The 24560-nt window shown below is 42.4% G+C and overlaps 1 protein-coding gene across 1 annotated transcript in view; it reads right to left on the bottom strand.

Moving 5' to 3' along the window:
* Positions 1 to 24560, bottom strand: part of LOC106586327 (activin receptor type-2A) — a 50287-nt gene that overhangs the window by 14305 nt on the left and 11422 nt on the right. Inside the window, exons 2-4 of the mRNA XM_014173501.2 lie at positions 10455 to 10677; positions 8938 to 9050; positions 4884 to 5038 (exon numbers count right to left, since the gene is read on the bottom strand). Coding sequence (XP_014028976.1) covers positions 4884 to 5038; positions 8938 to 9050; positions 10455 to 10677 — 491 coding nt within the window. The remainder of the gene's footprint in view (positions 1 to 4883; positions 5039 to 8937; positions 9051 to 10454; positions 10678 to 24560) is intronic.

Raw genomic sequence — 24560 nt, 5'->3', positions numbered from 1 at the left:
TGATCAGAGATGCAGCGAAGAGGCCCATGATCACTCTGGATGAACTGCAGAGATCTACAGCTGAGGTGGGAGACTCTGTCCATAGGACAACAATCAGTCGTATACTGCTCAAATCTGGCCTTTATGGAAGAGTGGCAAGAAGAAAGCCATTTCTTAAAGATATCCATAAAAAGTGTCATTTAAAGTTTGCCACTAGCCACCTGGGAGACACACCAAACATGTGGAAGAAGGTGCTCTGGTCAGATGAAACCAAAATATAACTTTTTGGCAACAATGCAAAACGTTATGTTTGGCGTAAAAGCAACACAGCTCATCACCCTGAACACACCATCCCCACTGTCAAACATGGTGGTGGCAGCATCATGGTTTGGGCCTGCTTTTCTTCAGCAGGGGCAGGGAAGATGGTTAAAATTGATGGGAAGATGGATGGAGCCAAATACAGGACCATTCTGGAAGAAAACCTGATGGAGTCTGCAAAAGACCTGAGACTGGGACGGAGATTTGTCTTCCAACAAGACAATGATCCAAAACATAAAGCAAAATCTACAATGGAATGGTTCACAAATAAACATATCCAGGTGTTAGAATGGCCAAGTCAAAGTATATATATGACTCCTGCTTGCTGTAGATGGTCCAGTAGATAGCGAGAGAGCTGCAGTATGGGTGTGGGAAGCCAGCATTAACAAAAACATGGCTTGTTATTGATCAAATTCAGGCATGTCTCATTGACCTGCGTGCAGCAAGCCTTTTTATAACCGGGGGGGGTAGAGATGAAGAGAGCGCGAGCGAGCGGGCAGATGGAGAGAGTGAGGGAGGAAAAAAAGAGAGCGAGAGCATGCATTATTAATCCAACCCTCCCCCTCTCCTCTCCGAACGAGCGAACGCTTTCCTGTACTCAGTGTTCTGTGCTGTGGTGCGGGTGATGATGAGTGGGCGAGGACCACACACACACACTTTAAACCCCAATGATTATCAGGTACTGTACTTGCATAGAACGGCCAGGCCATACTGAGAAAGAACCACATATCATAGGAGGCCTAACCAGCCTTGCTTCTATCAGAATTGCACTAACAGATACACTTGTACCAAGATATTCTGTACATGAGATACTGACTGTCCATCTGTGTCTTCTAACTATTATAAAAACCCATGAAGTGGACTGGACATTGGTTCTAAAAGCAGCCCTGATGCTCCATTGTCAGAGAAGTCAGTCGCATTGTAAAGAGAGATTGAGGAGCCTCAGAAGGGGTCAATGTGACCTCTGAACTTACGGAAATGGGCATAACAGTAAAGGACAATTCTGCCACTTTATAACCAGTTATTATGCTGTTAGTATACTGTATATGCATTACTATTTAATGCACATTTTGATGTTTTATCGTTTTTGTTAGTCATACTGCACGATTCCTAGTTTTTGTAATTTTGAAACTTCTGTACTTCCCTCGTCTACAGCATACTCCGATTCCCAGGGTACATTTTGTCACCTATGAAGCAATGCTCAGCTTAGTCAGCCACTTAGCTAGCTGGCTATCAAGCCCAGAAGAAAGCTTAGTGTAAATATATTGCTTATATCATAAGTTATAAGGGCATTTGACATTACTTTTGGGTTGAAAAGTAATGTCGTAATGTCGTACTGAATATATGCTCATGTCATTGTCACCAAAAAACTGCAATACACAAAAAATAATTTCATGTAGATTCTGACTAGCTAGCTACGCTAACCATAACACTGAGTTCCTTCAACTAGCTAGAATGCAAGGTAGCCTGACTGCTGCATCCAAAATAACAGTTTAATCTTAGTGGCTGTCTTAAACAACATGTAAGCCTGTTAAAAAAACACAACATTTATTATGAATTTTACAGGCAAATCATTACAGAATCCTAGTATCTCTCAGCCTGTATATTTGGTGCTTTTTTATCTTATTTATTTAACTAGGCAAGTCAGGTAAGAACAAATTCTTGTTTACAATGACGGCCAAACCCTAACCCAGACGACACTGGGCCAATTGTGCGCTGCCCTATGAGACTCCCAATCACGGCCGGTTGTGATACAGCCTGGAATCGAACCAGGGTCTGTAATGACACCTCTAGCACTGAGATGCAGTGCCTTAGACCACTGCACCACTCGGGAGTGCCGCAAAGCTAGCTAGCTAAGTAGCTAAAGTGTTTTCTACGATAACAGACAAATACAGCCTCAGTGACCAAGCTACCATCCAACACTGGAGGCCTATTGTAACTAATAAAAAGTATGACGTTTACAAGTAATTCAATTAGAACAAATTTGGAAAGGGCACAATGGCTGCTGGAGCTGCAACTTCAGTCGGTGATTGTGGAAGTAGTTTTGTAGAATGGAATCATGGGAGTTTGAGTCTTGAACAACAGAAAAATATTGGAATAGGTGGACTATAAATACACTACAAGTATGTGGACACCTTCTTGTCAAACATTTAATTCCAAAATCATAAGCATTAGTATGGAGTTGGTCCCCCTTTTGCTGCTATAACAGCCTCCACTCTTCTGGAAAGGCTTTCCACTAGATGTTGGAACATTGCTGCGGGGACTTGCTTCCATTCAGTCACGAGCATTAGTGAGGTCAGGCGCTGATGTTGGGCGATTGGTATGGTACTATACTGTAAAGAAAGAGCGTCATCCTTGTGTTCACTGGGCTCTGTGCAGGCCAGTAAAGTTCTTCGACATTGATCTCAACAAACCATTTCTGCATGGACCACGCTTGTGCACGGGGGAATTGTCATGCTGAAACAGGAAATGACCTTCCCCAAACTTTACAGTGGGCACTATGCATTGGGGCAGGTAGCGTTCTCCTGGCATCCACCAAACCCAGATTTGTCCGTCGGCCTGCCAGATAGTGAAGCGTGATTCATTACTCCAGCGAACATGTTTCCACTGCTTCAGAGCCCAATGGCGGTGAGCTTTACACCACTCCAGCCAACACTTGGCATTGCGCATGGTGATCTTAGGCTGCTCGGCCATGGAAACCCATTTCATGAAGCTCCCGACGAACAGTTCTTGTGCTGACGTTGCTTCCAGAGGCAGTTTGGAACTTGATAGTGAGTGTGGCAACCGAGGACACACGATTTGTATGCACTACGCGCATCAGCACTCGCCAGTCCCATTCTGTGAACTTGTGTGGCCTACCACTTCGCGGCTGAGTCGTTGTTGCTCCTAGACGTTTCCACTTCACAATAACAACACTTTCAGTTGATCGGGGCAGCTCGAGCAGGGCAGAAATTGACATCCTATGACGGTGCCACGTTGAAGTCTCACTGAGCTCTTCAGCAAGGCCCTTGTACTGCCAATGTTTGTCTATGGAGATTGCATGGCTGTGTGCTTGATTTTATACACCTGTCAGCAACAGGTGTGGCTGAAATAGCCGAATCCACTAATTCGAAGGGGTGTCCACATACTTTTGTATATGTAGAGTATCATTCTATAGGTTCTTGACCGTCTATTTAAAAATATTTACAGATGTTATTAGACAGACAACCAGAGCAACATATAGCAGGGAGTTCCAGTATGATCAGAAAGCTACAGACGGGTTACATAGATCGCTGAAAATGACTGTCCATAATTTCTTGTATTAGTCAGCTACTACTTGAAAACGTAACAGAGAAGCAATTTCCTGTTTTGCTAATCACTAAACAGTCATGAAAACATAAAAATACACTAAAACTATGCAGGACATCACAAAATAATTCATAATAACAACCCACATGTTAAAAGTGGCGGAGTTGTCCTTTAACTTGAGCCTGATGCTGTTGCAGCTGTGGCACAGCCTCAGTAAAATCTGAAAGGACACATCGAACACAGCCAGCCACAACACTGCTGGGTAAATAAAGATGATAGCGGAACATAAAAAAACAGCATGGTTTCTCACATCCACTTCACAGCTCCCACTAACTCCAACATGAGCAGAATACAGTGGCCTACTTGAATGGCTTCACTGGCTTGATGCCAAAAAACTGACCATGTGTGAAAGGTGTCCATACTTTTATGCATCCCTATCACACCCAAGAAGGTAGAGGTGGGATGGTATAGTACTATACTGTAAAGAAAGAGCATCATCCTTTTTTCAGGAATCATTGTGTTCACTGATTTTGGATGCTAGTTGAGGCAATGGAAGACGTTATAATAGACTTATGTTATTAGAATTCACTTCTTTGAGTGCGTCATGTACTAACATTTCTGCCAAACTGCCAAGTATCTGGAGCCTTAGCTTTGGCACAGCCAGGCTTTCATGGAGATTTCACATGCTACTTTGTGAGCATTCGTGTGTGTGTGTGTGTGTGTGTGTGTGTGTGTGTGTGTGTGTGTGTGTGTGTGTCAATGGCAAACAGATTACCTAAACACTCTGTCCCATCAAAGCAAGGGAACTACCTTTCCTGAAAAGGTGTAATTTCTCCGAAAATTTTCCAAAAAACGGATCGAGGAAAAAATAAATAAAAAGAGAACATGAGCGCATTCTCCTCTACAGCTGCCAAATACAGACTCTCAGGCTACCAACAGCACACGCTCAAGTACAAATACAACTCATAGCAACTGATCTGTGTCATACAGGTGATTTTAAAGTCCTAGTACTGCTCTCACAGACTTTAGTCATGATGGAGAAAAAGTTTATCAACAAAGCGGGCCACAGTCAAAACAAAGAGGTGTTGCGTCTACAGTGGCATATCTGTGGACACTTGGAATACCTTGCTTCCGCCATCCAGCCAACATAGATCCAATGCTAGCTACAGGTGAACTCAAATGAGAACAACCCTCATTGATATACAGTAGCTAGTCTATTAAATAGTCCTTGCATAGCTAGCTACAACAGTTTTTGCAACTAAAGACGGTTTGTACATTAGTGCTGTGTGTTTTCTTACCTGTGTGGGTACCAGGACTGGTGGGTATGCCAATTTGTGATTGCGGTACATCCAGAAGGAGAAGAGGATGATGGCAGTGATGCCTATGATGGGCACCAACGAGTACATCAGGGTGGTGAAGAGAGGAGGCTTCGGCGTAACCGGGTTCGACGTTGCTATGGAGGGAAGGGGAGAGCAAGGGAGGGAGTGGGAAAGAGAGTGAAAGAAAGACAGAGAGAGTAAAATTAGATCAATCTAGATTATGCCTGGACAAAAGGACTATTGTAGGATGTACTCAAAATCAAGGAGTGCTGAAAGAGTATTTTGTTAATTACTTTGCCAAGAATGTGAAAAACTAAATGGGTTATGTGTTGCGGTCTCTGTGTTCATAATGTAGGGCTGATATGGGCTCAACTCTAGCTGGCTGATGTCATTTTTATAAAATGCATTTCTAGCTGGGTCTCTCTGGGGCTGGGAATCAGCCAAATCTATCCGGGCTTAGTGTCAATGAGTGTGACGGTTAAATCAAGAGGATATCTCGCTCTCAGTCACACACACATGCGCGCACGAAAAACACACACACACACACACACACACACACACACACACACTAGCGCTGGGACGATAAACCGACCAAACCGACCATTTATCGTGGACATAGTGCTGATATTTTTCATTAAGATAAATAACCTACTAGAGAAATGCGAAGTTTGAAATGAAATACGTTTGGTAATATGGGTGCTTGTTAATGGGACAATTGATAGCTACAACATTCAAAGTAATAGTAGTAGTTTAAAGGGTAATGTAATAAATAAAAAAAACTTTGGTGTACATCGTTATAAACTTAACGTTTCATTGTGATAATTCAGTCAATTTATCGTGATATGGGTTATGTCCATATCGCCCAGCTCTAACACACACACACACACACACACACACACACACACACACACACACACACACACACACACACACACACACACACACACACACACACACACACACAGTTTTGTATTGCTATCCTTGTGGGGACAGCCAAAATCCTATTTTCCTTAACCATAACCAAACCGCAAACCCCTAAAACTATACCTAACCCTTACTCCTAACCGTAACCCCTAACTTTAATTCTAACCCTAATTGTAACCCTAAATCTAAGCCTAAAATAGCATTTTTCCTTGTGGGGACCGGCAAAATGTCTCCACTTGTCTGAATTTTCCTTGTTTTACTATCCTTGTGAGGACTTCTGGTATTCACAAGAATAGTTAAACGAACACACACGAACCCTGAACACAGACACAGTACTCTGAAGTCAGATGATTTGATCCCTAACGATTCAGTAAAAACTAGCTTTAATCTAGTAGCCCTGTTAACTGTGGAGCCACAGGCTTGGTGATTGAGTTAGTGTATCTGTCTAAAGCCTGTTTGGTTCACAGGCACCCATCCTGGCACAGTCCCTTTACAGGGCTTCATGAAAGAGAGATAAGGTTTGATTGTGACTCGTTGCCAAAGCAGCATCTCCGGTAATCTCAACACGGACTCGTTTCACCGCTGCGGTGGATACCCCATCCCTCGCCTGCCAGCGTGACATCCAGTGTGTGTATGTGTGTATCGTTACTGCTCTATGTGGGGGACCTCAGCTGAACTGGCAATAGGTAGTAACATTGCGTGGTTAAAGAGGGGGCACTGTTTGTGATGCTGCTGTTGCCTGCCTGCCACAAACCCCCTTGTCATGCCCCTCCCCCTCTATATCCATCGCTCCCCTCCCCCTCTCCCAGCTCTCTGCCCAGTGCTCCACTTTAGCTGCAAGTGGGATAAGAACCCGGATTAGCCTCTTTGAGCTGAAAAATACATCAGACCCAAACCCCCCCCACTCTCCAACATGCCTCCTCTTGCCTGCTGCGTGCTCCCTGCTCTCCACGCCCCCACCTCGCCCCCAGGGCAATAGGATCACCACACTGTACACGCCACTCAGGCATGGAGCCGCTCTGGTCAGAAGGTCAAGCTCTCTCCCGTTCTCTCCCTCTTTCTATCCACTCCTGCATGGTTGATCCCCAGATAGGCCCTGTTGCTAGGTTAAAAAAAGCAGCTGGGAGCATGTGCAGAGCCTTACGCTCGATACGATAGTAAGGCTCCGACCGAGCTTTTCATTCCAAATATCCAGGGAATTCCACATCTAGTTAGTCCCTGCTGCAAATACGTACATGTTTAGTTGAATAAGCAGAGGGAGAAAGGCATGCCTAATGTACTCTAGTAGAGCCCATCTCCCCACCCAAAGCTTTAATATACAGTCAGTGGCCAGTTTATTAGGTACTCCACCCCATTCACGAAAATGTACTGCTACTACAGACAGTGAGTCACATGGCCGTGGCTTGCTATGTAAAGCAGGCAGACAGGCATTGAGGCATTCAGTTACTGTTCGAATGGGCAAAATTAGTGACCTAAGCGACTTTGAGTGTGGTATGATTGTCGGTGCCAGGCGCGCCGGATCCAGTATTTCAGAATACCTGATCCGGCGCACCTGCCAAGCGGCCACCCTCCTGGGCTTTTCACCAAGAATGAAGCGACAAACAAAAAACATCCAGTCCGCAGCGGTCAGGTAGGCGAAAACCGCTCGTTGATGAGCGAGGTCGAAGAAGAATGGCATGAACCGTGCAAGCTAACAGGCGGGCCACAAACAGAAAATTAACGGCACAGTACAACAGTGGTGTGCAGAACGGCATCTCAGAATGCACAGCTCCTCGATCCTTCTCACAGATGGGCTATTTCAGCAGACACCAGGTTCCACTCCTGTCAGCTAAAACCAAGAAGAAGCGGCTCCAGTGGGCATGTGATCACCAACACTGGACAATTGAGGATTGGAAAAACATTGCCTGCTCCAACAAAGTCCGGTTCCTTTTGCGTCATGCTGATGTAAGAGTCAAGATTTGGGGTAAGAAGCATGAGTCCATGGACCCATCCAGCCTGGTATCAATGGTACAGGCTGGTAGCGGTGGTGTACTGGTGTGGGGAATGTTTTCCTGGCACATGTTAGGTCCCTTGATACCAATTGAGCAACTATTGAACGCCACACCCCAAAGAATTCAGGCTGTTCTGGAGGCCGACCTAGTACTAGATGGGTGTACCTAATAAAAAGACCAGTGAGTGTATCTATTGTATAACCTCTATCTGACTCCAATGCAAGAACACACAAATGTTTTCCCCATGAATTAATATGACTATATTGAAAAGGGCAATTCTGTTCATTGTTGAGCAACAATAGCACAAGAGGAAAAGGAGTAACCCAGCTACAACATTAAGGCATTTCTGATCACTGATTAGATTTCTCTTTTCTTTATACTCAACTGAGGATATGGTAATAAAAAACATGTTTTGCCAGGACCAAGAAATTCCAGAACCAAGGAACATTAAGAGATTTCTGATTAGATGTTTCTATTCTGCATTCTTTGAGGATGTGCTCAGATTATTATATATCTTTTTTTTTTAAATCAACAATTACGGGAAGAATGTAGATTGAGTTCCAGGAAGGATTGTTGCTTGGCAGAGCGAGCAGCACAGTGAAGGAAGATGATGTTAGTGTGCCCAGACCCAGCTAGCTACACCTCCTCTGAGTCACTGCATTCCTCCTCCTGCTAAGAGGATGTTTAGCAGTGAGGCCCGTTAGCTCAACGGGGATAAGGAGGACAGATCATCCCCTTTTAATCTTAAAGACACAGCAATCCCTGATGAATGACACACAGGAAGCCACACAGGACACGGTCAGACACACCATGGCACATGCCGGAGTTCACTGCACACTCACTGGAATTAGGAACACCACATCACGCCGCACACTTCCCGGAATATGGAGCAGATTTGACGAAGCAGAGCGGTTACGCAGAGCGTCCGCGTTATGTAACGTGAAAGAATAAAGATGACTAACATATTGGGTTATTTATTTTGTTTCATGTCGTAACAAAAGTCAAAAGGTCACGCTTCGGACAAAGGCAAGGACGTCAGATTTGAGCATAACATATTTTTCAGTTGATATGGTGTTACTACATACAGGAACTCAAGCATGCGCACACACACAACTTACTCTGAACAGCTTGTGTGTTGTCGGGGGTGTAGAATAACTTTTGGTTGCACATGTTTCCTTCACAGCAGCAGAAGAACACATCTGGACTTTCCTTCGTCTCCACACATTCAGTTCTGGAAAAGAGAGAGACAATGCTGTCATAACAATGTAGCAAAAATGTTGGTCCCTTCGGGCCCCAATAGCTTAGCAAACCTTCCCTTTTCTAAACTCTTTTTGTAACTTATTTTGTGGGTTACAATTGTATATCTAAGGAAAATATGGAATTTCGGGAACTGTCCTTGAGCTTTGGACTGGAGCTCTACAGGAATAGTAATATAATAGATGTAAAAATATGATGTTGTAGTTCATGTTGCTGTAGGTACAGAAGGCTACTTCCTGTAAAAAAGTATTTTGTGTTCCACCTCGTAAGTTTTGGAACTCAGTCAAATCAACAAAAAATGAAGGAAAAAAAGAATGAATTCTATATTTAACTGACAAACTTACATTCCATGGCAATTAAACCATATCAAAGCTACACTTCGTTCTCTAAACATCCCTGACTAGATAAACAAGCTTATTAGCCCAAGCTGAAACAAAATGAGCCGTAGTTTGGAGTGAATATGTTTGAAAAAAAACTTTGGCTGTTGTTTACGTAGAGTAGAGTATACACGCGTTGGTAAGTTGCCGCACGGTCAGAGCTACCTGTTGCTCTACATTGCTCTACATTGAGTAATCACATGGCAACATGCCACACTTCAAAAACACCGATTTGGTTACTGCAGATGGAAGGTAAACGGGTTCAACGGCATGCTAAGACAAGACCCGCCGTGTAAATCGGCCTTTCTGGGCCTGGGTTCTCGCACGCTATGACAGAGAATGTTTCTGGCAACGCTAGCTGACATGCTGGATGGATAGCTGGGCAGATAACATCACAATTTGGTGGAATGGAGGGGGAGCAAAGCTTAAGAGCAATAACATGTTTACACAAGTGAAGAGGGGCTAAAGTGTTACACTTAAACATCAGGTGATATATATATATATATATATATATAACCCTGAGTGAGGAAACATTTTATCCATCTCTATCTGTCTGTTCTGGCTCACAGGGCAAATGTGCAATACGCAAACATTTTAGGCCTAGCTTGTTTAAAAAAAACACTGCAGGTGTTAAATTACTTGAAGAAGAAGCTCAATTGTTTATTGCAGTAGTGTAGCTGTTAGAACAAGTTGAGACTGCTAATGCTGCCATTTTTGAAAAATGTGTAGCTTGCAAGGAACCACGTTCATGATGATTTTTCATCCTCCCCATTCGACACCTTTCACATCATCTTCATGGGACGACCAAGTCCTCACACAGAATGGAGGTACTAGATAGGTCTATAAGAGTCGTCTTCACTGATTATACTGATAACATTTGTCATCCATTGCAAAACACCAATGATACACTTAGTTATTCCACCGTGTGTCATTGGTGTGTTGTAACAGATCACACATGTTATCAACCCACCCCCACAGAGCCCTGATGCAATAGGCCCTACCTGTCATAGCAGTTGGTATCATCCAGCCAGCAGCCCTGCTTGACGATATCTACGGTTCCCGACACATTCCTCCAGGTGGCGAAGCAGTGTCTCCGCTTGTCCTTCTCCCCGGCACATGTCTCGATGCCACTGCGGTTACCCCGGTTCTCCTGGATGGCAGCAGGGTTGGGGTTGTAGTTGTAGTGGACACACTCCTGCGTCTCTGACCGGCCCAGGATAGCCCCTGAGGAACAGAGAGATGGAGACACTAGATCAAAATACTTTGAGGTGAAGGTCGAACAGCATTCCTGTTGTCAGGTGAATGTGTTAATAAATCATTTGGGAGAATCGGTTGAAGGGCGTTCAAACACCAAACCACAGACATGAATGAATACATAAAAGAAGCCTACTGTGTCCTGCACATCAACACAGTTCATTTTGGGACAGCCCTGTCTACAGTGTAACATCATATGTCCTTTTATTCTACTACTAATCTATTGCTCTCATGAAGCAATGCACGGATGATGTAACTCTCCACTCAGTGCAGGACAATTACAGGACGGAGGCATTAAAGGCCACTTCCAGGGCTGCACTGATCACTAACAGAGCCATCTCTCATCAGCCAGCCTCCCTCCACAGTGTGAAGCCTTACCACAGCCCTGTAATTAACCAGTGGTGACGACTCGAGTGCCTCTAGAAACTGACACACACACACAGTCTTCAAATGCTGTGTGGGAAAATCTCTGGCCCTGGCTGATTGTGATATGATTTGTTAATGATTATGTTTGATAGGTCCAGGAGGGTAATGGGATAGAATTCCCATTCAGAGAGAAGAGTCTCGTTTTCAACCGAATCAGCAGGGGTGAAATAAGTTGAATGTCATTTACTATACTGAATCACAACATGACAATCATTTAGCCCACTGCACCCCCACCCCATCCATTTTGATAAGTAACCTAGGCATGAAATCTAGTCTGCAGCTAGTAAAATACAGCCCCTATTGACAGTATGCTCCGAGCTGTACAAAGCACACTACACACAAGTCAATCAAACAATTGCCAATAATGTACTGTCACGCATAGTTGACCATAGAAAGGTCAGGCTATCCTCATTCACCGAGCCATAGACATGACAATGAACACAAAATATAAACATGAACCTGCGAGGCACCAGGCACCACAGGTTGATTCATCCCTGGATAAGATTTAGGGCCTACTGCTTAAGGAACTTATTCACTATATAATCTCAAACACCAAAAAGGCTAAAGAAAAATAATTTATATTTTAAGTATAATCCTTGAGACTTATCTGAACAACAGGAAAAAGGATTTTGAATTTAAAGTGCAAAACATAGCCCGAGAGTGGCATATGGTTTAAGAAACCACAACAATATGAGCTTGTGGTTATGGTTAACCCTGACAAAACCTCAAGTGGTAAGTGTCTGAAAAGAAAAGGATATGGTGGGTGTGGTTTGACAATGGTGACACTTCTGCTTGTTAAGGCAGGGAAGAGAGGCTCTGACACACCAATGAACATGCAAAGGTCTTTCTCTCTCATCTCTCTATGCGTGCCAAATATAGAACTAACAGTTTAGAAAGCTTTCTGTAAATAGGCTTGTCGGCTTGATTCAGCTCAGATAGGATAAAATGCTACTGTTTAGCCGACGTAATCTATTGTAAAGTCTATTCTTAACACATTTTTTCTTCGGGGTGTAAAAAGACACACACATCCTTAATTAAAAAGAAGAAATGCATAATTTAAAAAGTACAAAGAGATATTTTGAGAGAGAGAGTGAGACAGAAAGACAGAGAGAAAAGGACAGAGAATCAGAGACACCGAGAGACAGAAAAAGAGAGACAGAAGAGAGAGCCTGAGAGCGAGAAGAAAGAAAGAAGTCACCTGCCACATGTTTGTAGAGCCAAGGGCCCCCTGAGACACAGAGGGGCCTCTCTTAGTCTCTTCATTCTGCTCATATCTAACAGGGCCAGGGACAAGGGAGTCGGGACCTACAGTGCCATTTTGTTCTGACAATCAATTATGAGGGACAACTAAACATAGGATAGCTAAACATGGAATACTCTGAGCCCAGGGGCCAGAGATCTGGAAACTGGTCACGCAAGTTGAGTAAGAGAGACTGTTGGCGCCAAGGAAGAAACAAGCCCGGGGATGAGTTGGAGCGCCACAATTGCTTGTGCTGAACAAGCTGGAATGGGCATACAGTACAGACACCATTTACTGTAGGCTACCTCTGAGGGGTCACAGTTTGACCATGTGTTTACAGTCTGTTCACTAATGTTCCTGACAATGGGATATCTTAGACACTTATTCCCAAACATTTCTTCACAATTTTTTGGCCTCAACCAATGATGAGAATAACATCCTCACAGAGATCAGCACTGCTATGGGGAAGAAGATAGCATCTGACTTAGGGATGGGTGCGGTTAATCGAATATCCGAACAGACGTTCAGTATTCGAACACTTGTGAGAGTATTCATTTTATATATATATATATATTTTTTTTAAACATTTTAACATATGTCTAAATTAAATGATCCATGATACATTGTTAGACACAAGGATATACCATGACATTTGACATGCCTAAATTAAAAGGGGCAGAGCAGTCCAAAATGTAATATCCTTGTTTTTATATATATATTTCCACACAATAATACTGTGAAATAGTGAACGTTATGATAATGTACTTTTAGTGTAAGAGCTGTTTGAAAATTTCTGCTTGTTTGGCTGGATGGGATTTTTGGACCACCTGGTGATTTCACTAGATGTTATAAGTTAATAGACCAATAACAAATAGTTTGCCCTCCTCTCTGCCAAAAACAGCTAGTTTGCAGGTTACACATCCCTCCCATTAGGCCACTGTCTCAAACCACCCCTTGCAAAATTCTTTATTTTGTTTATTTTTTACCATTTTAATTGAAAACAATAACAGTAAAGTACTTAATTGTTACCCAGAAATAATTTGATATTAAGATAAACATGGCTGCATTGGACCTTTTAATAAAACAACAAACTTGTATTTGAATGTAGTGTTTTGAATGTAGTGTTTAGCTATGTAGCCTACGGTGCATTGAGCTACTGCTGCTTCAGATGTTATGTGGCTTTGATATTGTTTTCAGATGCATAAAGTAAATATAGCCTACAGTTCTGAGGACGGACAAAGTGATTTGTTTTATTTTTCAAGCTAATTTTCTCTCTCATGGGCTATAGGTTATGGGGTGCATTTTATATAAAAAGGCATTTTACTATCATACTGAATTTAGCCCTCCAGTCAGCCCTGACAACAGTATGCTATTTTCCCCACCTCAGCGATTAGCCTACAGGCGCACACCAACGGAAGGTCCACAAGACCTGACACAGATCAATACAAAACACTCACCAGAAAATGTTGAAACAGAATCAGTTCTATGATGGCAAACATCAGACTTCTCTTTCACTGTTGCTGTTAGCCTAGGCTACTGTTATAGCACCCTGTTCCATGTCTTTTTTGGGGGGGGGTGGATAGTAAAAAAATATATATATATTATTAATTTCAAATGCCCATCCCTAACTGACTGTATGCATTCCAAAATAGCCCACATGAAGACATTTTGCTTACATTGAACACATCAAATCCATTACTCAGTCATGGCCCTAGTCCAAGAAGCGACCCATTTTCCTAATTCATATTCATAAAAGTGTAAACGTTACAATAATAACAGCATAATGCCTCTTTAAAAAACAAATGGTGCTGTGGAGTGTCTGGCGGCATGGATGAAGAAAATTATTTGTGGGGGGAATTAATTTGCTAATTGCCCCTCGTGGGGATAAATCCAGGGGATTAGTTCCGGGGACACAAATCGCCATTATCAGGATTACAGGGAATCTGCCGGAATTACTGTCACATCCATGCCTGGTGGAGGAGGAGGAAGGCACAGCCGAAGATGCACATCATTCGTTGAAGCCCCAATACCATGATTACAGATCTGGGCCAGCATAAATCACAAAAGGGCCCTGTTCAAAAGTCCATTTTTTTATTGACTACTGGGGGATAGTTGGATTGGGCAGGACCTTTGACAATGTTGTATGGACTGGGAGCCAACACATAAACATCATTCCATCTTGACAATCTCAAATAGGCTTGACTAGACTCACTCTAGACAACCCCTAGCCTAAACCTTCTTCCATCATAGGAGCTTCTGTATCCACTATACTCCTCGAAATATGTGGCCCAGAGAGGCATTGGGAATCACAAGCAGCAGGTTTACTAGGGGTTAATCCATTGGTCCAAACAGGGAGTCGACAGAATATCTAAATAATCTTTCAAAACCCTAATTGAAAACTACAGCAATGCAATTAGAATGCCCAAGTGCTGGTTCTAAACAACTGAAGAGCCATACTGTAGGCATTTTCCTCAGATTTGGTGGCACAACCAAGATGGCTTAAAAAAAAAAACTTTGCCAGCTCATCAAGTCTGTCTGTGGCAGACTCCTCTGATTATCTTGTCCATTCCAGCACAGGCTGGGCAACCCGGATTAAGTGGGAGGGGGGAGCAAAGACACTTTCTCTTGTGCTCCATCTCCACAGTGTGTAACAGGCACTCCCCCCATGGATGTGAAACAAGTAGAGTTATAAATATAGCTCATATTTAGAGATCCACACATACAATCAACTACTGATATCAAAATAGATGACTCGTCTTACTTTAACCTTTATTTTTACTAGGCAAGTCGGTTAAGAACAAATTCTTATTTACAATGACGGCCTAGGAACAGTGGGTTAACTGCCTTGTTCAGGGGTAGAACGGCAGATTTTTACCTTGTCAGCTCTGGGATTCGATTTCACAACCATTCGGTTACTGGCCCAACGCTCTAACCACTAGGCTACCTGCCGCCCCATCTTATGGCTTTGATAACTTCATCAACTATAAAATTTGGCCTAGGCTATGTGGGTTGTTCCACAAAATCAGTGCCTTTTGAGTCCCCTAATATTTGAAGTAGAAATAGTGCAGCATCAATATTGAATTTTAACAGCATTTTAAAGTGTTTCCCCTAAATGCATTTAGCAGCAGCGCACCGCTGCTTCTAAATCGGGTGCGCCACTGCAAAAAAACATAATTACAAAAAATTAAGAAAATAATAATAATAATGTAGATTTTTTGGGGGGGGGATGGTAAAACGTTTTCTGTTTAAAGTTAACTTCTTACATTTAGGGGGCAGTATTTTCACGTTCGGATGAAATACGTGCCCATATTAAACTGCCTCCTACTCAAACTCAGAAGCTAGGATATGCATAGTATTAGTAGATTGGATAGAAAACACTGAAGTTTCTAAAACTGTTTGAATGATGTCTGTGAGTATAACAGAACTCATATGGCAGGCAAAAACCTGAGAAAAATCCAACCAGGAAATGGCAAATCTGATGCTTGGAATCTTTCCAAGTCATTGCCTATCTAACACACAGTGACTCAGGTTTCATTTTGCACTTCCTAAGGCTTCCACTAGATGTCAACAGTCTTTAGAACCTTCTTTCAGCCTTTTGCAGTAAACAGAGAGTGATCAAGAAGGTGGGGAAGTTGGCGACCCAGAAAATGACATGAGTTCATTGGCGCGCATTCACGTGATGAGGTAGCAGTGTTCCATAACGTTTTTCAAGACATTGGAATCGTCCGGTTGGAATATTATTGAAGTTTTACGTTAAAAAGGCCCTAAAGATTGATGCTTTACAACGTTTGACATGTTTCAACGAACGTAAATATAACTTTATTTGACTTTTCGTCGTGAAATTTTCTGCGTGCTTCCTATATTTGGAGTAGCTTACTGAACGCGCAAACAACAAGGAGGTATTTGGACATAAATTATGGACTTTATCGAACAAAACAACATTTATTGTGGACCTGGGATTCCTGGAAGTGGCTTCTGATGAAGATCATCAAAGGTAAGTGAATATTTGTAATGCTATTTATGATTTTAGATGACTCCAAAATGGCAGGTACCTGGTGTATTTTTCTGAGCGCAGTACTCAGATTATTGCAAAGTGTGCTTTCTCCGTGAAGCTTTTTTGAAATCTGTCACAGCGGTTGCATAAAGGAGATGTTCATCTATAATTAATTGAATAACAGTTTAATATTTTATCAACGTTTATGAGTATTTTTGTAAATTGTTGTGCTGATTCACCGGCAGTATTGGAGGCAAATTATTTTCTGAACATCACGAGCCAATGTAAAATGCTGTTTTTGGATATAAATATCAACTTGATCAAACAAAAAAATGCATGTAATGTGTAACATGATGTCCTAGGAGTGTCATCTGATGAAGATCGTCAAAGGTTAGTGCATAGTTTTAGCTGGTTTTCTGGTTTTAGTGACACATCTCCTTGCTTGGAAAATGGCTGTGTGGTTATTTTTGTCTATGTACTCTCCTAACATAATCTAATGTTTTGCTTTCGCTGTAAAGCCTTTTTGAAATCGGACAACGTGGTTGGATTCAGGAGAAGTGTATCTTTAAAATGGTGTAAAATAGTCGTATGTTTGAGAAATTGAAATGATTAGATTTGTTGTTTTGAATTTGGCGCTCTGATTTTTCACTGGATATGTCGTAAGAAGTTAAACACTTAAAACCAGATGTGAAGCATGTAAAAAATGGAGCAGTCTATTTTGAAAGAAAATCATCTTTGAGAATTAACAATCACCAAAATAAAAACTGTACAGTCAGTATAGTTAGAATCAAAAATTCTAAAAATGGAATGTTATGGGGACCCCACTGATTTTGTTATAATGTTTCAGTCACTCAGATAGCATTAGAACGAGGCATAACCCATGGCAAAATGTGTATAATTGCATTAAATTTGCTTTAAAACAGCAAATTGTTTCTCTGCCCCATGGGAACATTTTGTAGAATTGCAAGACATTCGCTTTGAAGGTGCAATTATTTTCTCAGCCTCATGACAAAAGGTGTGGAATTGCAGGAAACTATCTTTAAAAAGGTACATTATGCAGAAATTGCTCAGCCATTTCCTGGTTGCAAAAATTCTAATACAGTGAGGGGAAAAAGTATTTGATCCCCTGCTGATTTTGTACGTTTGCCCACTGACAAAGAAATGATCAGTCTATAATTTTGAAGGTAGGTTTATTTGAACAGTGAGACAGAACAACAACAAAAAAATCCAGAAAAAAAGCATGTCAAAAATGTTATAAAATTATTTGCATTTTAATGAGGGAAATAAGTATTTGACCCCTCTGCAATACATGACTTAGTACTTGGTGGCAAAACCCTTGTTGGCAATCACAGGGGTCAGACGTTTCTTGTAGTTGGCCACCAGGTTTCCACACATCTCAGGGGGGATTTTGTCCCACTCCTCTTTGCAGATCATCTCCAAGTCATTAAGGTTTCGAGGCTGACGTTTGGCAACTCAAACCTTCAGCTCCCTCCACAGATTTTCTATGGGATTAAGGTCTGGAGACTGGCTAGGCCACTCCAGGACCTTAATGTGCTTCTTCTTGAGCCACTCCTTTGTTGCCTTGGCTGTGTGTTTTGGGTCATTGTCATGATGGAATACCCATCCACGACCCATTTTCAATGCCCTGGCTGAGGGAAGGAGGCTCTCACCCAAGATTTGACGGTACATGGCCCCGTCCATCGTCCCTTTGATGCGGTGAAGTTGTCCTGTCCCCTTAGCAGAAAAACACCCCCAAAGCATAATGTTTCCACCTCCATGTTTGACGGTGGGGATGGTGTTCTTGGGGTCATAGGCAGCATTCCTCCTCCTCCTCCAAACACGGCGAGTTGAGTTGATGCCAAAGAGCTCCATTTTGGTCTCATCTGACCACAACACTTTCACCCAGTTGTCCTCTGAATCATTCAGATGTTCATTGGCAAACTTCAGACGGGCATGTATATGTGCTTTCTTGAGCAGGGGGACCTTGCGGGCGCTGCAGGATTTCAGTCCTTCAAGGCGTAGTGTGTTACCAATTGTTTTCTTGGTGACTATGGTCCCAGCTGCCTTGAGATCATTGACAAGATCCTCCCGTGTAGTTCTGGGCTGATTCCTCACCGTTCTCATGATCATTGCAACTCCACGAGGTGAGATCTTGCATATCTCCCCCAGGCTGAGGGAGATTGACAGTTCTTTTGCGTTTCTTCCATTTGCGAATAATCGCACCAACTGTTGTCACCTTCTCACCAAGCTGCTTGGCGATGGTCTTGTAGCCCATTCCAGCCTTGTGTAGGTCTACAATCTTGTCCCTGATCCTTGGAGAGCTCTTTTGTCTTGGCCATGGTGGAGAGTTTGGAATCTGATTGATTGATTGCTTCTGTGGACAGGTGTCTTTTATACAGGTAACAAGCTGAGATTAGGAGCACTCCCTTTAAGAGTGTGCTCCTAATCTCAGCTCGTTACCTGTATAAAAGACACCTGGGAGCCAGAAATCTTTCTGATTGAGAGGGGGTCAAATACTTATTTCCCTCATTAAAATGCAAATCAATTTATAACATTTTTGACATGTGTTTTTCTGGATTTTTTGTTGTTGTTATTCTGTCTCTCACTGTTCAAATAAACCCACCATTAAAATTATAGACTGATCATTTCTTTGTCAGTGGGCAAACATACAAAATCAGCAGGGGATCAAATACTTTTTTCCCTCACTGTAGTTCGCCTAATTTCAGTTTATGTGACAAAACAAGGAGTCATTGTGTAGAGCAGGTATTCCCAAACTGGGGTACACGCAATTTTTTTCTCCTTCACACACATTTTCAAACAGTCCATTTATATTTTCCAACATTTGGGTGACTTTTTTGTCTCGCCTGTAGCTACTTCTCTGAACATTGTATCCAAAAATAAACTGGTCACATTCTGGACATAACTATGTAAGGACTGTGTTTGTGCAAAATGTTTCTGTGAAAAAACAGTGTGGCCAGCTCAAATGCTGACTGTTGTGTCGATCGAAACTGGACATTCTAAATAATCACACCGGTTTGAGCGTACGCTGCAGGGACCACTGTAGAATGATCAGGTTAATAGGCACTATTTATAGTATTTTTTTAATTTACGTTATATGGGAAAACATGTTTTTAAAATTAAGTTTAACGTGCTCTTTGACAGAATGTTAAAAATAGGTGAAATCTAAAGTTTTTTTTCTACAGATCTCAAAAGGGACCGAATTGGTGGAACGACCTGTGACACTACAGGAGTGAGAGTCCTCAATGTTCTTGGTAGAGTGCTAACAGTTCAGAAACCCAAACAAGTAGGCTACATGGACATCTGTGTAGTACTTGTGCATTCTTTCTTCACCCTAGTAAAGTTTCAATTAATATCATGGCATTTGCATGAAAAGCATTCACCTCATTTCTTAACATTTAGGCCTAATTGTTACTCCTGGGAACAAACCAGGGGCCAAATAGTTGATCAAAGTAAACTGTAACAAAACAGGACTGTTTTCTGGTGAAAATTGGATTGTTTCCCCCTGATCTCTTTTAGAGCCCACAACATCACATTTTTATACAGTTGGAGTGATAAGCAGCAAACTGGTGCTGAGACCCATGAGGCTGCTGGAGCTGGACGGACATTCCAGCCAGGATAAAGGGATCTGACTTCATCACTGTGTTTAGCTGTTTTACAGTATGAATGAATGGGCCTGCACTCTACAGTCTTTGTGTCTGATGAACAACATTAGGACAACATGGGCTTTAGAACGGGCCATTTGTTTTCAGAGAGGGGGGATCTTTTCCGTCTATTCAAGTTCAACAATTTTTTTGTCTTTCTGTGTATATTCTGTGGCTCCGCATTTCCTGGATATGCAGTTGTGTGTGTGTGTGTGTGTGTGTGTTCAAGTGTGTGTCTCTTTGTCTCTGTGTGTGTATTATTGTGCTTGGTTTTGGAGGCCTTTCAAAACAGCACCCTGTTGTTATTAAAGGGGTCCCAGACACACAGGGCGGGACGCCAAAGTCTGACAGCTGGTTGTGGGGGTTTGGGGTAAGTACCCCTTTGACACTTTCATACCTGTTGGTGGGCTAATTACTAGCATAACGATTGACTGTAATTGCTACTCCAGTGCAGTCCACAGAGTTAAGTGCCCTAAAGTTAAGTTTGAGTCTCATCAAACTCCCTCTTGTGAAATGAGCCTGGAATGCCAACTCATAAAGCACTTCTCCATAGAAAACTTTCCTGTGTATCTCCAACTGTTGTGTTACATTTGGTTCCAGTGTGTGCCATGGGTGGCTGCAGGTTGAGTCTGATGAGTGCTTTAAATTCCATGCTCCTTTGGGCCTTATTCTAAGTTCAGATGAGAACAGAATGTTCTCTCTGACAGGAGGAACAACGCGAGCATGGAGGAGCAAACCATGGGGAAACAAGGCATTTGTAGGATTTCCAAATCATTTGCCCTTTTAAAGTGAACAATTTTGACTTCACAGTTACAACTGTTGAATGTAAATAATTCATACAAGCACAGTGCTATGGCCTGCAACACCATCTTGGTTACTGTAATCCACCTCAGTGAGCACTGCAAGATAATAAAAAAGTCAGATGATCTAATTTGAGGTCAAAGTATTTATCTGGTTATGGAACCTGTGTTAAAAGAAAGGTCAACAAACCAGTTGTAGAAAAGTCATCCTTGCACCTTTTTCGTTTGTGAAATCCGCAGTCGATTGCATCGAGCGAGTGCTGTCCCACAGAGCACACTGTAAGAGTTCTGATAATGATCTGAAGAAACAACAAACAAACCGTCCCGTACCGCTGTCTGCTATTTGTTATGGCAACTCTTTAGCATGCTACGAGTGGGATGGTGGTTCGTTTTGTTGACTGAGAGGCCAGGTCTTTTGTCGGACAAGCATCCCTTTTGTAGATCACAACCTGATATACGGGGGTATTTTTGGGGTTTTAAAACTCTTGAGAAAAAGGAGAGAGCAAACAAACCCCAGGAAACAATCTAACCGCAAGATGGGGGCTCTATGGTGGTATATGTGATATGGAGGCAGACGAACTTCCATCAGAGAGCCATTAATGAATCATGTTGAGGCAGGTCACATACAGAGATTATATTTGGATAGCGAGCACATGGGGGTGGAAAGACCTTTTTGTAATTATGGTGAGGTACAGTGCAGTACACAGAGTTACACCTGACAGTAAAGGGTAGAAAGATGCGGGAGATCAACCTAATATCACCCTACAGAGGGGGACACTTAGGGGAGACGGACAAATATGGTATGTGTTGGATTGCAAAATTCCGGTAACTTTCCCAAATTTTCCAGAAATCCTGGTTGGAGAATTCCAGATTTCCTGTTTATTCCATCCCAATTCCAGGAATTATCCAGCCAGGATTTCTGTAAAACCTGCGAACTTGGGGAATGTTACCAGAATTTTTCAACCCTAGGTATGTCGCTGGTTTTATGCCCAGAATCTTTGTGAAGACCATTTTCTACTGTAGCTTAAGGAGGCCTTAGCTTGTTTCTACTGCAGCTAGTCTCTACAGTCGCTAGTCTCTAACATAGCTCATCTCTACTGTAGCTTGTTTCTGGCTGGTGACCTTTGTTTGATCATTTGCTTGGAGGCAACAATAAATGGAATGGGGTGCTGCTCCAGTCCCCTGCTCAGGATGCAAGGTTAGGCCGTCTTAATGAGGGGCATTGTTGCCTAATGTGACCAGAGAACCTTTGGTAATGAGCAGTACACATTCTAACTGCGCTCTTTTGAGGGCCCCCTCTTGTAAGAGCCACTAAGGGTAGCCTAATGCGATAATTGTAGTCGAAGAGAGGAACTGCTTAAAATTCAAGATAGAGGAGAGGGCGGGATTTTGGGGCTTTTGTTGTACAATACAGAATCAAATTTACATATGAAACAGTGGAGGCCTATGAGTGAAATGGGCCTTTTCTGCATAGAAAAACACGCCGGTCACAGCACTTCAGAATATAACAACCAGTTCAATTTCTATGCCCGTTGCTTGGTTGTTGGCCCAATGGTGCATAGAGTTTGGTAGGATGAGCCTAAATGTGTTGAAAAGTCTGCTAGGTCTAGGTCTACATCAGGAGAACAAAGGGGATAACAACTTATCTATGACAAAACATAGCCAACCCCTTAAATACCAATTGTGTTTTTACCAAATATTAACAACAACCTATTTGTTGTACAACTGACAGATAAGAACATATGTTGAGCCCCAAAGGGAAAAAACACACCCTAATCCCCTATAGGCTACAATGTACATATCACCCTAATCCCTATATAGTGCACTACTTTTGACATAGGGATACGGTTACATATGGGACGCAGACTGGCTCCCCATCCAGAGCCAGCTGTGTGTGACTGGGCCCCGTGGCCTTAGTCTGACACGCCTATGTGCAAAGCAGGTAATGCCCATAAAGATGGCCCTTCTGGTAATACTTTGAACACGCATTATGACTTAACACACCATAGTCTAGTTGGTGGATTTCATGATGGTGTGTATAGATGTAAGCCTATATAAAGAGAGAGAGAGACAAAGTGAGATAAAGAAAGAGAAAGCATGTGTGCACTCCCTTACTACTTTTTAACAAAACAATTATTTCTGGACTTAATTCTGAGAAACGGGCGAATTAAGATATAATTCAACAGACAAGAGAGTTTCTTTGAAAGAGTGACAACAACCCAGCAGACTTTCTTTTCCTTCCCTCCAATCAAATGTACAACTAGTTTAAAAGATACAGGGGGAGTGTAATTAACTGTTCTCCAGGCACCCATCCAGCTATGGTATCCTTAGCACAAGCAATCTGTCCATGGCACAACCTTTGCATAGGGCCTTTCCTATCAACAGGCCACCACAATTCCAAACCGCTTGCATTATACTGTAGGGATGTGATCAGTAGGACAGTGTTGTGAAGTGTTCAGACAGGAATAGGCCTATATTATGTAGAACAGATGTCAGCTGCTCTATTCGTGATATTTCTATCTGCAACCTGCAGAACGTTACGACCCAGGCAATTGAGCAATGAAACTTGCCACTTCCTCAAAATAACATCAACATAGCTCCGCCACGACGGTGCGCCAGGTGTGGATCAAGTAGCATTGAGGTGAGGTGTTTGTGTAACTGACATTTACCCTCTGTTGAGGTCAAAGTCCTGCTTGGGGGAAACCCATTCAGGTAAAGCGAGTAGATTGCTTTAGTTCAAACTCATCTGTTATGTGGCCTAGCTAGGCCCTGTTTACTATGCACTGACTGCACTCTGCCTAATGCTAAGGAAATTAAGCTTTGACTCAGGAGATGACTTGAGTCTTTTCCCCCAACCTCTCCCTGCTCTGTGCAAAGGGGCTTTTGTGGAGTGCAGAGTGATAAGCACATATGTCTCTCAGGGCAGATGCCAGCAGCATGTGCCTTGTTTCAAACAAAACCGCCACACACACACACACACACACACACGGAATCCTTGAGTGCCAACAAGCAATATCTAAAAACATCCTTTTTGTCAAACCAACTGCTTTCTTTGGGATGTACCGAAAATAAACAAGTATCTGTGTTGTTGTTCAGTTAAAGAAAACAAAAGTGAATACTACTGTACAACAGATCATTATATAGGCCTTTGCATAATGATAGGCAAATAACATGCCATACAGTAGCTATGCATGAATATATCAGAATGTATAGGTAACTGCCAAAATAAATGAAACACCAACAGAAAGTGTCTTAATAGGGCGATCGGCCACCACGAGCCACCAGAATAACTCCAATGCGCCTTGGCATAAATTCTACAAGTGTGTGGAACTCTATTGGAGGGATGCGACACCTTTCTTTCATGAGAAATTCAATCATTTGGTGTTTTGTTGATGGTGGTGGAAAATGCTGTTTCAGGTGCCGCTCCAGAATCTCCCATAAGTGTTCAATTGGGTTGAGATCTGGTGACTGAAACACACCCTTTAAACCCCCTATGCTCCTTTGAGACCCCTCTTTCAAAGTCACTGAGATCTCTTCTAGCCATGGTTGACAAAATAATGGGCAACCGGGCACATTTTTATACATGAACCTAAGCATGATGGGATGTTAATTGCTTAATATACTCAGGAACCACACCTGTGTGGAAGCAGCTGCTCTCAATATACTTTCTATCCCTCATTTACTCAAGCATTTCCTTTATTTTACCTGTAATAGAGGTCGACCGATTAATC

Source organism: Salmo salar, chromosome ssa25 (genome assembly GCF_905237065.1).
Source record: "Salmo salar chromosome ssa25, Ssal_v3.1, whole genome shotgun sequence".
Taxonomy (NCBI): domain Eukaryota; kingdom Metazoa; phylum Chordata; class Actinopteri; order Salmoniformes; family Salmonidae; genus Salmo; species Salmo salar.
The sequence above is the reverse complement of the archived record's forward strand: the minus strand, read 5'-3'. Positions and strand labels throughout refer to the sequence as shown.